The sequence below is a fragment of the Python bivittatus genome, unplaced genomic scaffold (genome assembly GCF_059951505.1).
Source record: "Python bivittatus isolate LINGU-HERP-01145 unplaced genomic scaffold, Pbiv_v1 ctg000340_np1212, whole genome shotgun sequence".
NCBI lineage: Eukaryota > Metazoa > Chordata > Lepidosauria > Squamata > Pythonidae > Python > Python bivittatus.
Genome location: NW_028277056.1, coordinates 1644714 through 1659182, shown reverse-complemented (window position 1 = coordinate 1659182; position 14469 = coordinate 1644714). Strand labels below are relative to the sequence as shown.

The following is a 14469-nucleotide window of genomic DNA, read 5'->3' as shown; positions in this document are numbered from 1 at the left end:
TGGACGCCTTTCTCCTTTAAGATCTCCTGTTTCGCTCTTGCCACCCGAACAGGTAAAACTGAGCTGGCCAAGCAGACTGCCAAGTACCTGCACAAAGATGTCAAGAAGGTGAGATCTCTTATCATTATTAACCAACAGCCCAGATAGTTATGCTGTGCAGGCCTTGAATAGGAAGAGTCAAAAACATAAGCGTAGACGGGAGAGACCATTCTGGGCAGCAGACTTGCAGATAGGATCGGGGGCCGTGGAGGCTCAAGGGAGCTAGTGGTGCGACGCAGTTGCAAAAAAGCACATGCAGTCCTAGGCTGCATCAACAGCAGTGTGGAGTCAAGCTTAAGAGAAGTCATCATTCCTCTCGACTGCATTGGTCAGACTGCACCTAGGGCTCTGCATTTTAGGAAGAAAGTTGATGAACTGGAGTGGGCACACGCAGAAGATCAGCCAGAGCCTGGAAGGAAAAACCCTGTGAGGAATGGTTGGAAGTGTGAGTGTGTTTAAGCTAGAGAAGAGAAGATTGCAGGAAGACACAATGGCTGTCTTTAAGTCCCTGAAGGGCTGTCAGGTAGAAGATGGGACAGAAACTATTCAGAGTTGTTCCAGAAGCCAGGACAAGAAATAGGGGGATTAAATTAAAAAGAAATTGATTTCAGATCACCATTAGGAAGAATTTCCTCAAGGCTATTCAGCACTAGAACAAACCATCTCCAGAGATGGTGGAGTCTCCTTTACTGAAGATCATCAGACAGGCCAGTAGTCATGGATTCCCGCACTGTCTGGTGGCAGATGAGGTGATCTCTAAGGTATCCTCCACCTTGTATATTCTGTGATTCTAAGACCTGCTCACTTCCCACCACTGCCATTAGATGGCAGGTAGGGAAATGGTGAGTGCCTTGACTTTTTTAAAGAGCCAGGATCTGCACTCACACCCTTTATGGACCTTTTACCAGTTTAGGGTGCTGCACCAGTTATAGACCTGCTTAGATAGAGATAGCCTTGCAGTGATAATCTATGCTCTGCTAACCTCTGGCTTAAATTAATGCAACATGTTATATGAGGAACTATCCTTGAAGATTTGGCATGTACTCCTGGAATCTAGGTAGGTGCCTCTGACCAAGGTGCCCCCATCTGGGTTTCAAGCGTCACATCAGTCCTGATTCTATTGCTAGGAGGAGATGGGTGGTACTTGTCTATTGGGGGACCTGAGCTTTGATGGTTACTTGAGGATTTGGTGTTTTTACCTACTGCCACACTGAAAACCCAATAATTCTGAGAAGGAAACGAGCTGAGCTTTTCATTCTAGTGCAGGCAAAAACCCAGGAAACCTACTGTTTGCAAGTGAACTAGAACTTTTCCCAGGAGTAATAACCTACACATCCCACAAAAGCATTATTTCACTTCCACAGACGTCTGCGGATTTAATTTAGCCCTTTGCTAGCTTGTATTTTATTCTGTTCATAATTTAAATTTTTGTTTGTAGAGGGATATTATATATTTCTTGGTATATTTGTAAGCATTCAAATAGTTTTAATACTCTGCTGTTCTATTTCACAAATTACTTTTAAATTTCCTATTTTTTTTTTCATCCCCAAAAAAGAAGGTAAACTTAATGATGTAGGGTTTATTTTATAGGGGTTTTAATGGATTGAGTATTAATTATTTATGGGGTATTTTAATTGTTTATAAGCTTTTGATTTTTGACTGTGAGCCGCCCAGAGTTGCCCATTGGGGAAGATGAGCAGCGTACAAATTTAATAAATAAATAAAGGCAACTCCTGGCAGGTGTTTGCAAGAAATGCAACTAACTTTCCACTTTCCGTGATAGAACTCAGCCTTTCACATCAGGTTTATTTAATATCCTGTCTGAATTTTGTACAAGTCAAGGTGGGATACATAATGCTCTCGCCTTCTGTTTTCCCCACAACAACAGCCTTGTGTGATGGGTTGGGTTGAGAGAGTGGGACTAGCTCCCAGAAAGTCACCCAGCCTGCCTCTACCTAAGGGAGGACTAAACTCATGGTTTCCCAGTTTGCAGTCCAGCACCTGAACCATTCCAGCAGACTGGGTTCATAAGGGCAATATCATTGAGTTGATTCTCTTCAGAGTAAACAGACAGGCACTCACTGGGTTTTACACTACAGGTAGTCCTCATTTAGCGACCACAGTTGGGACTGGCATCTCGGTCATTAAGCAAAGCTGTCGCTAAGTGAAACTGACTGTGCTTACAATCTTATTTCAGCTTTCCTTTGCTTTACAGACCTTCAGAGGTCATAAATGTGAGGATTGGTCACAAAGTTACTTTTTCATCTCTGTCATGACTACAAACAGTCGCTAAACAAGGACTACCTGTATCAAATGATTAGAAACTACTTGGTTGTAGGGCAAGCTCAGGACATTTTGGTACCTGAGCCAGCTCAGCTTCCCTTCATTTCAGTGGAGTTGGCTTAGCAGAACTTCAGGGGACTGAATCTTGTGAACTGTATTGGTTCCTATCCCCAATGGCCATTCTTAAGGCCAGTCTACATATTTAGTGTAGGCAGACATGAGTCATGGATCCCTCAAGGAGGCAGGCCTTGACTGCCCTTCTTGTTGATAGAGCCCCTGTTTAATCTTCAGAAGGGGTGAAATGGCACTCCAAACTATGTGTGGAGGCTGCTCCCCCACTTAAGAAATGGCAGGAGCACTTCCAACAACACTCTCTAATTCTCCTTGCTTCTTTCCCCTGCAGGGTTTCATCCGCTTGGACATGTCGGAGTTTCAGGAACGACACGAGGTGAGGAAGGGAGGTGCCATTTCTATCAGACCACGCCACCCAGGTGCCCTCTCAACCTGTTGCCACCTCTTGCAGAGACCCCAGATACCCCTCTCACCTTGACTGCCCCGGAGGTTGAACTCTCCCCAAGGGTTTGGCGTTGTTCTTCTAGGCCTCAGCGTAACAGGCCCTGCCTGAAAAGGGCTGCTATTTCTTGGTTCCCTCTTCCTATCATCCTATTGATTCTTAAGTGACAGCATGTCAGCCCTACCAGGTAGACCAGACCAAGAATCAACTCCACAGGAAGGCTAAGACTACTTTGATTGAAGTAGCTATAATAATAGGATCTTGCAAGTCTGATTGTGCTGGACCTCCTCCCCTTCTTATAGCCATGGGAATGAGGGAGGTGTCTGTCTGAGCCACTTCCATATACTTTCTGCTGGTTTTTGACTTAAGCCGTGTTTTCTCCTTGTTACTTTGGTAACAGAACTGGCCTATCTCTGTCAAGGTCATCTTCTTTACTCTCTATATCGAGGCTATCTGAGGATGGAGATCCAAAGTAGAAAGTCGAATTTTGAAAGAAAGGAAGAGCAAAGATGTGGCCCCTGAAAAGATAGGTGGGCCATGTGCCTGGTCAGGCTTTAGATAGTCAGATATGAAGCTGGGGTAAAAGAGCGCTTCCAGTATTCCTGGTGGCACTTCCCTTCCTTGGTCCCTGCCTCTCTCCAACTCTTGCCAGATTCAAAAAAGCCCGCGTATGGATTGAGAAGCAGAATACATTCCTCAGCACAGACTCCCAAAGTCAAATACCCAGAATGGGTATCATTGCTGGTGAGACTGGATTCTCTCTGTTCAAAATGCATCCAACTCCTCTTCGGGTTGTACCTCAGGAGCAGTGCCCTCTCTCGCATGGGGCAGCCTTGCTTTGAGCCCCAGCAGGCGGGTGATGTAACTCCAGTGGTCTCTTCCAGGTGGCCAAGTTTATTGGCTCTCCCCCAGGCTACATTGGCCACGAGGAAGGGGGACAGCTCACAAAGAAGCTGAAGCAGTGCCCCAACGCCGTGGTCCTCTTTGACGAAGTGGACAAGGCCCACCCAGACGTCCTGACCATCATGCTGCAGCTGTTTGATGAAGTAAGATCAGGCTCCTTGGGGTCGTTCTGGGTTCCAGGTCATTCATTCATTCATTCATTCATTCATTCATTCATTCATTCATTCATTCATTCATTCTTTGGCTGCCTGTCTCACTGCAGTGACTCTGGGTAATGTACAGAGTTAAAACCAACAAGCTTTTTATACAAATCTCCATCTGTGGGATTCAGCCCTACCTCCTCACTGACTTCAAAGGTGATTGGTTCAGGCTGGGTGTGGATGATCGCCTGCCATTCATTCACTGGACCTGCAGAGGAAGCACCGGGAATGCTCTTCCTGGCTTGGCCTCTGAAATCATTCCCACGCCTGATGCTTGTTTGGGTCCTCTTTTCCTGCACTAAGGGGTTCTGCATTGAACGTTCAGAGAGCTGGGCCCATAGACGCTTCCCATAGGCAGTCAGAAACCAGGGTTGTAGATCTTCTGACCCTGTGGGAGCCTCTCCATGTGGAATCACCCTTCTGACGTGATTGGTGGGCGAAGGCTGCCAGACATCTTCCTGCAGCCCCTCCACACCTGGAGGGGCAAGTTTCATGGCGATCTTCCTAGTGACACAGGTCCATCAGTCTGTCCATAGGGAATCTCTTGCCCACCTGCCTGCCTCTTTGAATGAGCTCCACTTGCCACGGTTGAGGTGGCAAAGGAATGGGTTGAACACCCCTGATGAGAACAAGCACACTTCTGCTGTCAGTCTGGTGCTGGGGCAAAGGAGTTCCGGGGGGGGGTGGTCCTTAACTCAGGGCCATGTGACCTTTCTTAGGCAAAGAGGGGGGCCTTTGAGTGGCATACTGGGAGGCGTCACTCCCCCAAAACGGGGGGACCAGGATAAAAAAGCAGGGGGAGACAAGTCAGAAGCTACATTTGATTTGGTTGTTTAATTTAATTTAATTGGTTTAGTATTTAGTACTGTCTTTATATGGTCAGGTTAAAAATTACAATTCGGTGAGAACTTTGGGGTGGGCTCCAGGACCACAGCCTGGGGTGGCAGGTGGGATACCGTTGCCTTCCTTGTGGAAAATTGGGGGGGGGGGTCCCTGCAGGCACATCGGACTCCTGCCTGTTAACAGCAGCAACTCCTCTGGTTAAGCTCCCGAACTGAAGAATGGGGCAGAAAGCAGCAGATTTTTAATGACACAATGCTGAAAATGATTTCCTGATCTGGGCTCCGAGCTCCCGGGTGTCTCTTGCCCTGAATCCTCCTGTTGCCCTTGGTCTACAAACCGCGTGTCCAGTGCCCTCCCTGCTCCAGCCAAGCACTGAGGAGGCTGTGGGGAAATTTGCCTTTCATCAGGAGGAGGAGAGACACCGGGGTTATATTTTGCTCAGTCTCCGTGCTTGAGGGGGGATCCAAACGATGCCGCCTTCCGCGTGTCATCCACCCGTGTTTATTCCACCCTTCTTTCCCTAAATGTCCAGCTGGATGCAGGAGCAGAGTCCAGCTACGTGGCTCACGCACTCCCTGCAATTTACAGTGACTGCCTCCTTGGGCAGAGCCCTTTCGTAAGCCAGGAAAGGCAGCTCTTGAAGGCAGGCTCTGCCCGCTTTGCCTTCTCTGGTGCTGCTCTTGCTTGCCATGGGAGAATGTCTCAGCCCTCCTCCTCTGGTGCAGTAGAGCACCGTAGGCAGACCTGCCCTGCTTGTGAGCTTGAGCGCCCTCGTGCCCCACCTCGTTTTGCTGCCGAGGCTGCAGGTTTGCAGCCTGATCAGAAGGGGCCATGTGCCCAGCTGGGTCATTGGGTGTCAGGCGGCCTCTGCGCCCAGCTGGGTCAAGGGAGGCAGCCCCCCAGCCCTGAATCGACTGGCCTCCTTGGGGCCTCACCACCCTCTGCCTTGTCAACCTCAGTTTTTGCGTTTAGTTAGGAAAAATGGTTGCGTTCTTGGTGGTGCCTTTTCAGGGTTGTGGTTTTTTTCCTAAGGATTAATAACACTGGTATTTTTCTTGCATAGATCATGGTGGCAGCCGCTAAATGCGAAATCAATTCCTGAACTGCCGGTCTGACAGAGCAATAACCGAAATGTTAATCCCCAGCCCTGACACAAATGTGTGCCATTCGGCTGGACAGGACTGCTCCTGGCGACACTTAGAAAGAGTGGGGGAGCAGACCTCCTGCTTTGGTTTCCTCGCTCCTCTCCGTCCTCCTCCTCCCTTACAAACCATCCGTATTTTAAAAAGATTCTTAATTTAGCATTCTTGGAAGGAGAGGGGAGAACTGGGTGCCCACAGAGGGGCCAGGGGCTCTCCTGTCTTGCCCCAAGAGTCAGCGTCCATCTCCATTCTGGGTAGGGGGTCTTTCGATCCCAGGTCAGACCCTGCAGCCCAGAGTGTTACTGGAAGACCTTTAAACAGGCTTGTTTCATTTATGATGAGCAAAAATTCAATGCTGCCCCTATCCCCAGTGACGCAGGACAGCACAGAAGGCCATCTCAACGTATGGACAGTCCTCCAAGAAACACTTTGGTGTCACCAATGCAGCAAGCTCTGCTGTCATCAGCAAGATGAGAGGCTGGCCCCATTTCTTTCAAGTAGGCATCAAACCTACCCAGGTCCTGTTTCAAGGAGTCCGAGCATATCCCCAGATCGGGGCCACAAATTCCACGGTGTCAGAAAAGGCTTGCCTCTTGACCCATGCCTCTCTTACTTTTCACAGGGCAGACCCCCTCTAGAGCCCACTAGACAGGGTGGTTCCTGAAGAGCCTGGTTTTCGCCCAGGCAGATTGGGAATCCTGGGAGTCTCTACCTGGCTTGGTAGAGACCAGACCTGAGCCTTCCTTTGTGCGGTTATAAGATAGTTGCTGCACAGGTTGGACTAGAGGCCATTGGGGTTGTTGAAAAAAGCCCTGGAAGTGCGTGAGCAGCGTAAGTTGAAGAGTTAGGATCCAGAAGAGGTTGGAATGTTCTCCAGAAGGCCACTGCCTGCTGAAATGGAGAGACAAACAAAGACTCCTGGCCCAACCATATCCATCCTATTGGCTTAACTGAGAACTTGTGGGCCCTGCCTTACGATGCAGGCTGTCCAGGGTCTTTCTGAAACAGGGACTTCTCTGCTGGAAGTGTCCTCAAAGCAGAATGCTCTCTGGTCCATAAAATTAAGGTGGAGCTTACAGTCCAAATATTAATGAGAGAAGCTGAGGCACCGAGAATCAGTGTGGAAGGGTGAAGTGGAAAGGAGGTGTTGGGTTGTGGCTCAAATACAGGCTCACTATAATAGATGGTTTTTATTTTGTGGCAGGAGTTTGGCATGACTCCCTCCTCCCAGGAAGAGGGTATTAAATCAAAACCCCAAATCCTGCCCCTTTGCAAGCGAGTCCCACACAAATGACTGAGTCCAGGTGGACCTCTCCTCTTCTGACCAGCACTTGCCACTCGACCTTCCTCCCAGCCAGCCCCCACGGTGTCTCTCGTTGAGGGAAGGGTTAGGGGGAGGCCCTGGGGGCTTCTCTTCGGCCTAGTGGGGCTTACGTGGGTGTCCCTTTCTCTTGTGAAGGGCAGGCTGACAGACGGGAAGGGAAAGACCATCGACTGCAAAGATGCCATCTTCATCATGACATCTAATGTGGCCAGTGACGAGATTGCCCAGCACGCTTTGCAGCTGAGGGAAGAGACCATGGAGCTGAGTCGGAAGAGGATTGCTGAAAAGCTGGGTACCTGATCCTTCCCTGCAGACCTCCTTGCTCTGCCCAGACCCCAGGGTGCCTGGAGACTTCATGGGGTCCTTTGGGGACAGCCTCTGAGACCGCTCCTCTCCCTCTTCTTTGTCTCCTGAGATAGACTGCTCTCGGCTGGACTGCTTCCATTTCATTACTAAGCTTTTGCTTACAGGTGACACCCACAACGTCTTTCCACACACAGAATTAGTGGCACCCAAGGCTAGCAATTGTGGGGTTTGTGCTAGCGGTTTGTGACAAAGTGCGCCAAAGCTCGTTCCCTTCACAGGGTTACTGTCTAGCTAAAAGAGTACATAATAAGCCAATCTGGCACGGAGCAACATCTCATCTATAGAGCGCGCGCGCGTGCACCGGCAAAGGCAAGCAGGATCAGCGAGAGCGAAGTGTGACCAAAGTGGAACATAAATATGCTTTAATTATCATTCAACTTAGATGCTGATCAGATCAGATAAGTTGGGGGGGGTGGGGAGTATGTGCTCTGGCCTGCTGCTCCAAGGCCTAGTTGTAGAACTGTGGAGTTGGGAGGGACCCCGAGGATGCTCAAGTCCAGCCCTCTGCGTGTGCAGGGAAACCAACCATCCATGAGAGGCATCTGTCCAGCCTCTTCTCCCAGACTGCCAGGATGTAGAACCTGCCCCCTTGGCTCTCAGCCCAGAAAGTGTTGGGCATCTCTGCTCGGTCTTCATGAGAGCCCTTTTAGCTGCCCACGCCGTGTTGGTTGAAGTGCAGCTGCCTGAATGTATCCCAACCGCTTACTCCTCTGGGTTAGCTAAAAATAGACTTTGCCTCCCCAAGGTTTTGCTGTAGTGCAGCTCCTCCTGCCCCCCTCACCCAGGGTGGCCCTTGGCCGCTCTTCTCGGGCAGTGGAGGGGTTTCCCAGCCCTGATAAAGGAGCGCGTTGGGAGTGCTGTCACGGAAGGCAGCCAGCCAGCCAGCCAGCCTTTTCCAGAAGGCAGAGTGGGAAGGGCTCCCTGTGTGTTTCTTAAGCACAACTGTGTTTTGGGTACCCCCTGAGTTTGAGGCTGCTTTGTCTTTCAGATGATGTCCAGGTGACAGACAAGATAACCATCTCCAAGCAGTTCAAGGAGAACGTGATTCGCCCCATCCTGAAGGTACAGATGGTGCTGTTTACAGCCCTCGGCCTAACTTGGGGCTGTCTGGAGTTTCAGAAATGGGAGCTGGGTGTTTGTTTTCTTTCACCCTCTGCTTGAACATATCCTCCAGCTGGATCCAGAGGCCTTGTCGCAGTTGGTCCGCACGTTTGCCTCCAGAGCACACGTGGTGGCCCTTTCCCAGCCGCCCCGAATCCCCGGTTGTACCCTTCACTCAGGCTGGTGTGCTTGCTCACCTGCTAGGTTAGCGACCCTCGGAAGGTCACACTCTCCCCAGCCAGGAAAGCTGCTCCCACCCCTCCAGCAGAAATCTCAGGAGCCCCTGAGCTTCACAAGGGCCCCTTGTCGATCTAATAAATAACAGGGCAGTACTTTGGTGCACCTCACGATCTGATTTTATCCCCCTCAAAATGTGTCATTTTGAGAAGGTGCAGCGGACAGCTCTGGGCCAGCCCACCCCACGGCTCTGTGCTTCGCTTCCCCACAGGCTCACTTTCGAAGAGATGAGTTCCTCGGGAGGATCAATGAAATTGTCTACTTCCTCCCCTTCTGTCAGTCGGAGCTGATCCAGCTGGTCAACAAGGAGCTGAGTTTCTGGGCCAAGCGGGTAAGAACTGCCAGCGTCTCCCCTAGTCAGCTTCCCTTTTTTCCTGTTTCTGTGCTCTTCCTCATAAAGTGCCGAAAAACGTTTCCTAAGGAAACAGGAGCAAGATAGAAACACACAGGTACAGCCGTATTGAAAAGTGGCAAGGGCAAAGAAATGTAATAAGGAAATTTAGTTTAAAATTCAGTCAGAGAAGGCAAATACTACCCAAGTCTTCCTTCATAATGAAGGTTCCTCTCTCCAGGTTCCTAAAATGTCCCGAGACAAACCTTGTCAGTCCTGAGGCCTTACCTGTCATTCCAAGGTAAAACGCAAACGAGCTGCCAGCTCTTGCCATTGGAAAAAGTAACCAGGCTGCAAAAGCGGGTCTGCCCCACTCCCTTCTTGGCTCTCGGGGTTCTGGTTACCTTTTCTGATCACGGATGACTCTGGCCCTCTACAGACACGAGGCATCAGCTGGGCGTGCGGAAGGTCCCTTTCAAGCTCCCACAGTTCTCCTTAAAGCTTGGGAAGGAGGCCTGTGAGCAGGTCGGGCTGGGCCAGCTCCAGCCGCCGTTCAGGTTGGTCCCAGCTGCAGCCTCGCCATAGATAAGTTGCAGAGCAAGCTTTAGAAAAAGCAAATTCAGCAGACTAAGGAACTCTGTACCAAGCAGATCTAAGAGTCCTGAATGAATGAGACATTGCAGAGATTTGGTAAAGCTTCCAGGAGGAAACTTTCTCCATTTTGGTGTGGAAAAAGAAAATATAGCAAAGCAGCCAAGCAGAATATTTCTGCGACCTGATGGGTTTTGCACATCTGTACAAAGAAAAGACCACGTTAACAGCTTCAGATTGCCTCCAGCTTTCCAGCACTGTTTAAATTGTAAAGGCCAGGGATCTCAGAAGTCAAGAAGAGAAAAGCATAGGAAACGTCGTTTTGAGGGAGGGCACTGGGTAGGTGAGCATCTTCCCCTTTTCAACGCCCAGTTCTGTCTACTCAGATAAAAGTTTTGTCTCACAGGGTGGGGATGGCTGGACTGCTCCTCTATGTCCCTCCCCCTCAAAATGTGGCCGAAGTGTGTCTTATCCAGGAGATTTGGTGAGGAGAATCTTCTCACGGAGAGAGCAGCGCCCGTCTTTCACCTAGGATTACGAGGGAGGAGGATCTCGGGGAGTGTGAAAACTGCCAATTCAGAAGGCAGACTTGGCAGATTCAGTAACTGCTGCTCCTTCCTCCCCCTGCAGGCCAAGGCGAGGCACAACATCACTCTGGTGTGGGACAGGGAGGTGATGGACGTGCTGGCCGACGGCTACAACCTGCACTACGGGGCCCGTTCCATTAAGCATGAGGTGAGCTGGGGCGGGCCTCACTTCCTTTTCATGCGCCAGTGGAGCTAGGAGGCAGCGGAGCCCCCTGTCCCTTCTTCCTTTTTTTTTCATTGAGCTCATTGCCCACTTTTCCCCAGAGTTTTCGTGTCAGTTGCAGTTAGTTAAGAAGCAAAAGAACCCTTCTTTCAAATTAATCTGCATTGAAACCCAAGGACATTCTGCCAGTGTCCTACCGGTCTGGGTTCTACTGCACCCCAGACATAAATTAGTCCCCCCTCCCATAGGATTCTGAATAGAAACTGCAGCTCAAGGTCCCTTTTGCTTGGGTTTTCTTCTGAAATCCAAGATTTTGGGTCCTGCTGGCTGCCGTTCCTTTAGAAAACGCAGCCCCTGCCAATCTTTGGCACCCGAAGTTATAGCCTGGAGTGCCTGATTTTCCTCTTGACGGCCAGGTCGAGCGTCGGGTGGTGAACCAGCTTGCTGCGGCCTATGAGCAGGACCTTCTACCCCACGGGTGCACCTTGAGGATCACGGTGGACGACTCAGACAAGCAGCTGTTAAAGGCCAAGGACACCTCCCTGTCCATGGAGGGCCAGCGGAAGGGGCCGACGCTGCGGCTGGAAATACTGGAGGACAGCAAAAGCCGGAAACTGGACATCCAAGCCCCCCTGATACCTGACGAAGCCTCCTACCCCTCATAGAACAGGGGTGGCCCTTAGCCATCCTCTCGCTGAGCCCTTGGCGCCCGAGGGCAGGACCACAACAAGCAGTTGGTAATAAAGCAATCATGAGACATAGAAGCCCAGTGGGAATGCGGTTTTCTCTGGAGGGAGGCCCGGAGGGCAGTTATTCTGTAGCTCTAGCACCCTCCAGATACTGCCTGGGTGTATGGGAGTTGTAGTCCAGAGCATCTGGAGGGGGTCAGAGGGAGGAAAGTCACCTTAGTTTGTCACAGGAAGCGGGTTGCCGAACTGGGTGATTCCACAGAGAATACATGGGAAGACTCAATTCCATGTATGTGTCATGGCTCAGGTGGTGGGGTAATTCCTTGCCCCATCATCCGAGCAGCCTGGCTCGGTTGAGTGTGTATTCTTTGCTCCAGAAGGACCTCCACCTGATGCTTTTCTCCATTATGAATAGAAGGGTGGCAGGAGGGGAGTTGTTTCCAGCCACAACGGCAGTAGAGAGAGGTTTAAATTATTGTAATAAATGCAACGTGCACCTCAAGTGATGTCTGTCTGCCTGTTCCTCTTGGTCCAGCAAGATCTCAAATGAAAGGGTAGCTTTTGAGCAATGCTTTCTGGTCCTGTGACACGCTCCTCTTCTGGAAATCCCCAAGCCTGGGATGTGGAGTGGCTCGTCAGTTGATTTCACTTTCAAGAAACACCCCTGAGTATTCTGCCTTCCTGGAGCAAGAGAAGAAACCCAAAGCTGTGAAAAGGAGGAGAAGGAAATCCTGCTCAGGGACTGATGTAGCAGAGGATTTGGCTGCTGACCTGAGGAACGTAGTGGAGCTGCTTGTTCCCCCTTGCTGAAGCCCCCAGACCTGTGCAAAGACGCCCAGAAATGGCATTTCTTCTGGGAGGCGATGAGGCGCCAGCTCAAGCCTCCTCGTGTTGGCACAAGAAATGTCTGGTGCAAGTGTGCTTGGAGGGGGATTGATCGATTGGTCACCAGCCAGGGTAGCTAACTCTGATCAGCTTGTGCAGCTTCTGCCCATTGATTGAGCTTACCTGGAGGTTTGGCTCCTAATCCAATTAGGGACACAGGATTGAGGACAAGCAGAAAGCGGAATATGAATACCTAGAGGAGGAGGATTTATCAGTTTCAACTCTTTTGTGGCATATGCAGTTTTTCTTTATGGGCAGGAGCAACAGTAGCTTGTGGGGCTGAGAATCGGCCTTGGCCAGCTCAGTGGAGGACCCACAGATTGGTCAGCCTTGTCAAGGGTTGGTGCCTGGCAGAAGAAAGTTACAGGAGAAGAGAGGGGCTGCTGCTGGCGAGCTCTGCCAAGCACTCTGCCCGGCTTTCCCAGGTGAGCTCTGTGAACACGTCCACTTCCACCCAGGTTGGAAAAATCCTCATGGTGGGGCCTTGCTACCTCTTCTCTGCACCCCATTCTTCCCTTTGGGGTATTGGAAACAAGTGCAACGTTGCAGGCACCGGGACACGCTCCTTGGAGTAGCTCAGGGGAGGGTATTTGGCCTTGGCAGTGACCCTGTAGCATACTGGGAGAAGTGCTGGGGATCTCACCCATCCCCACAGCTCAGCTTTTCCTGTTTGCCCCATGCAATTGCAGCCCCATTGCCTCTTCCGGGTGGCTCGTGGGGCAAAAACAGGAGCTGGTGGAGTTTCAGAGTTTTTCTCCTGTAGCATCAGCTATTCCTTTGTGCAGAATTTGCAGCCTTGTTCCCCAGCTTGGGGAACTAACAGCTAGCAGGGGTTGACAGGGTTTAGTGCAGTATGTCTAGAGAGCAGCCGGCTGAAGGAGAGTTTGAGGCATCTGCGTGAATCCTTCCTGGAAGTTTTGCATTCCTGTCGCTATACAGATGTTGTGCCCTGCGGTGAAATCTCCAGATCCTCAAAGAAAGCATTTATACCCAAGCCACAAGACTCCTGGCCTTACCAGGGTCCACCATGTCTCATCCGAATCTTCCCCAAAGGAGGTCCAAACCGGTACTGATAAAAGAGCATCTTCCCCACATCGCAGGTGGGTTCCAGGTACACGAGACACGCTAAGAAGAGCTGAGAGCAGAAGGTCTTTGCAGGAGCAAGAGCTGCTGCCGTTCTTCATGCAACCCGGTCAGAACTCGAGTTCCCTGCTGCTTCACCTGGGGTAGAAAAGGAGTATTTGTTACAAGGAGCTCAAAATGGCACAACGTCCTCCCCCTCGTTATCCTCGCAATAATCCTGCAAGGCCGTTTGGACCAAAAGGGGGGCACCCAGAGTGAGGATCTGAATGTGAGTCTCTCCAGCCCAAGGTTTTTGCTTTGTGTTTTCGCGGGAGGAAAGGGCTTTCTTTTCTAGAGAGTTTTCTCTCTAGGAAGGTAGTGGGGCAATTCTCTGTCCACCTGGGAGATGCAGGGGTAATGCGGGGCCTGTTTCTGCGGGAGACCCGCCAGATGCCCTGAGGGAAGGGCACAAGCTGGGTGCGGGGCTCCCATTCCCTGGCCTCAGAAGCATCCGGGTAGCCCTCGTGCTGTGAGCAAGAAAGAGGCAGTTTCTCCCTGAAACGCAGCCCCATGTCTGTTCTGCCTCCTCTGGAAATGTCTTCTGGGCCCAAGGACAGGTAGTATCCCAGCTGCAAGTAGCTGGAAAGGGGCGGAACACCGACTGTGCTGAACGGGGGAGAGCTGGCTAAAAACTCCTGCAGGCCTTCAGAGTGATGGGGCTGCTGGGAATCCGTCCAAGATGGTGGGGAACAAGTAAGCAAATGCCTTGATCTCAACCTGCCCCTCTCCCTCCTTTGCATCTGAAGAATGTTCGAGGCAGCTGGCAATCACTGTGCAGCGAGAAAAGGGTTAAAGGAGGGGAGGGGAGGGGATCAAATACCAGCACAAATCAACCAGAGAAATGAAACACTTGCCAGAATAAATAAGCCTTAAGAAGCCCATGAAATGTCAGCCGTGAGCCAGCCCAGAGCCTGGACACGGTCAGAGCCTGAGGATGGAGGAGTGGAGAGATGAGCAGCTACTCGGGGTAAGTTGGTGGAGAGTGGCCGTGTTCCTCCAAGATGGAAGAGCCGGGGCCACGTCTCAGGATAACCCTTGCGGGCCAAAGGGAAGCAGCAGAGCAAGTGCCAGGGAGGTGCCCCAAAGCCCACTGGCCACCCAGGGCTCTGCTTTGAGGAGCTTCGGCGTTCTTCACTTTTGTCCTGGCCT

General features: G+C 51.0%; 1 protein-coding gene across 1 annotated transcript in view; it reads left to right on the top strand.

Moving 5' to 3' along the window:
* Nucleotides 1-11815, top strand: part of CLPB (ClpB family mitochondrial disaggregase) — an 87775-nt gene extending 75960 nt beyond the window's left edge. Inside the window, exons 9-16 of the mRNA XM_088140382.1 lie at nucleotides 53-108; nucleotides 2726-2770; nucleotides 3721-3882; nucleotides 7384-7540; nucleotides 8603-8676; nucleotides 9164-9283; nucleotides 10505-10609; nucleotides 11041-11815. Coding sequence (XP_087996508.1) covers nucleotides 53-108; nucleotides 2726-2770; nucleotides 3721-3882; nucleotides 7384-7540; nucleotides 8603-8676; nucleotides 9164-9283; nucleotides 10505-10609; nucleotides 11041-11289 — 968 coding nt within the window. The 3' untranslated portion in view covers nucleotides 11290-11815. The remainder of the gene's footprint in view (nucleotides 1-52; nucleotides 109-2725; nucleotides 2771-3720; nucleotides 3883-7383; nucleotides 7541-8602; nucleotides 8677-9163; nucleotides 9284-10504; nucleotides 10610-11040) is intronic.
* The last annotated feature ends 2654 nt before the right edge of the window (nucleotides 11816-14469 follow it).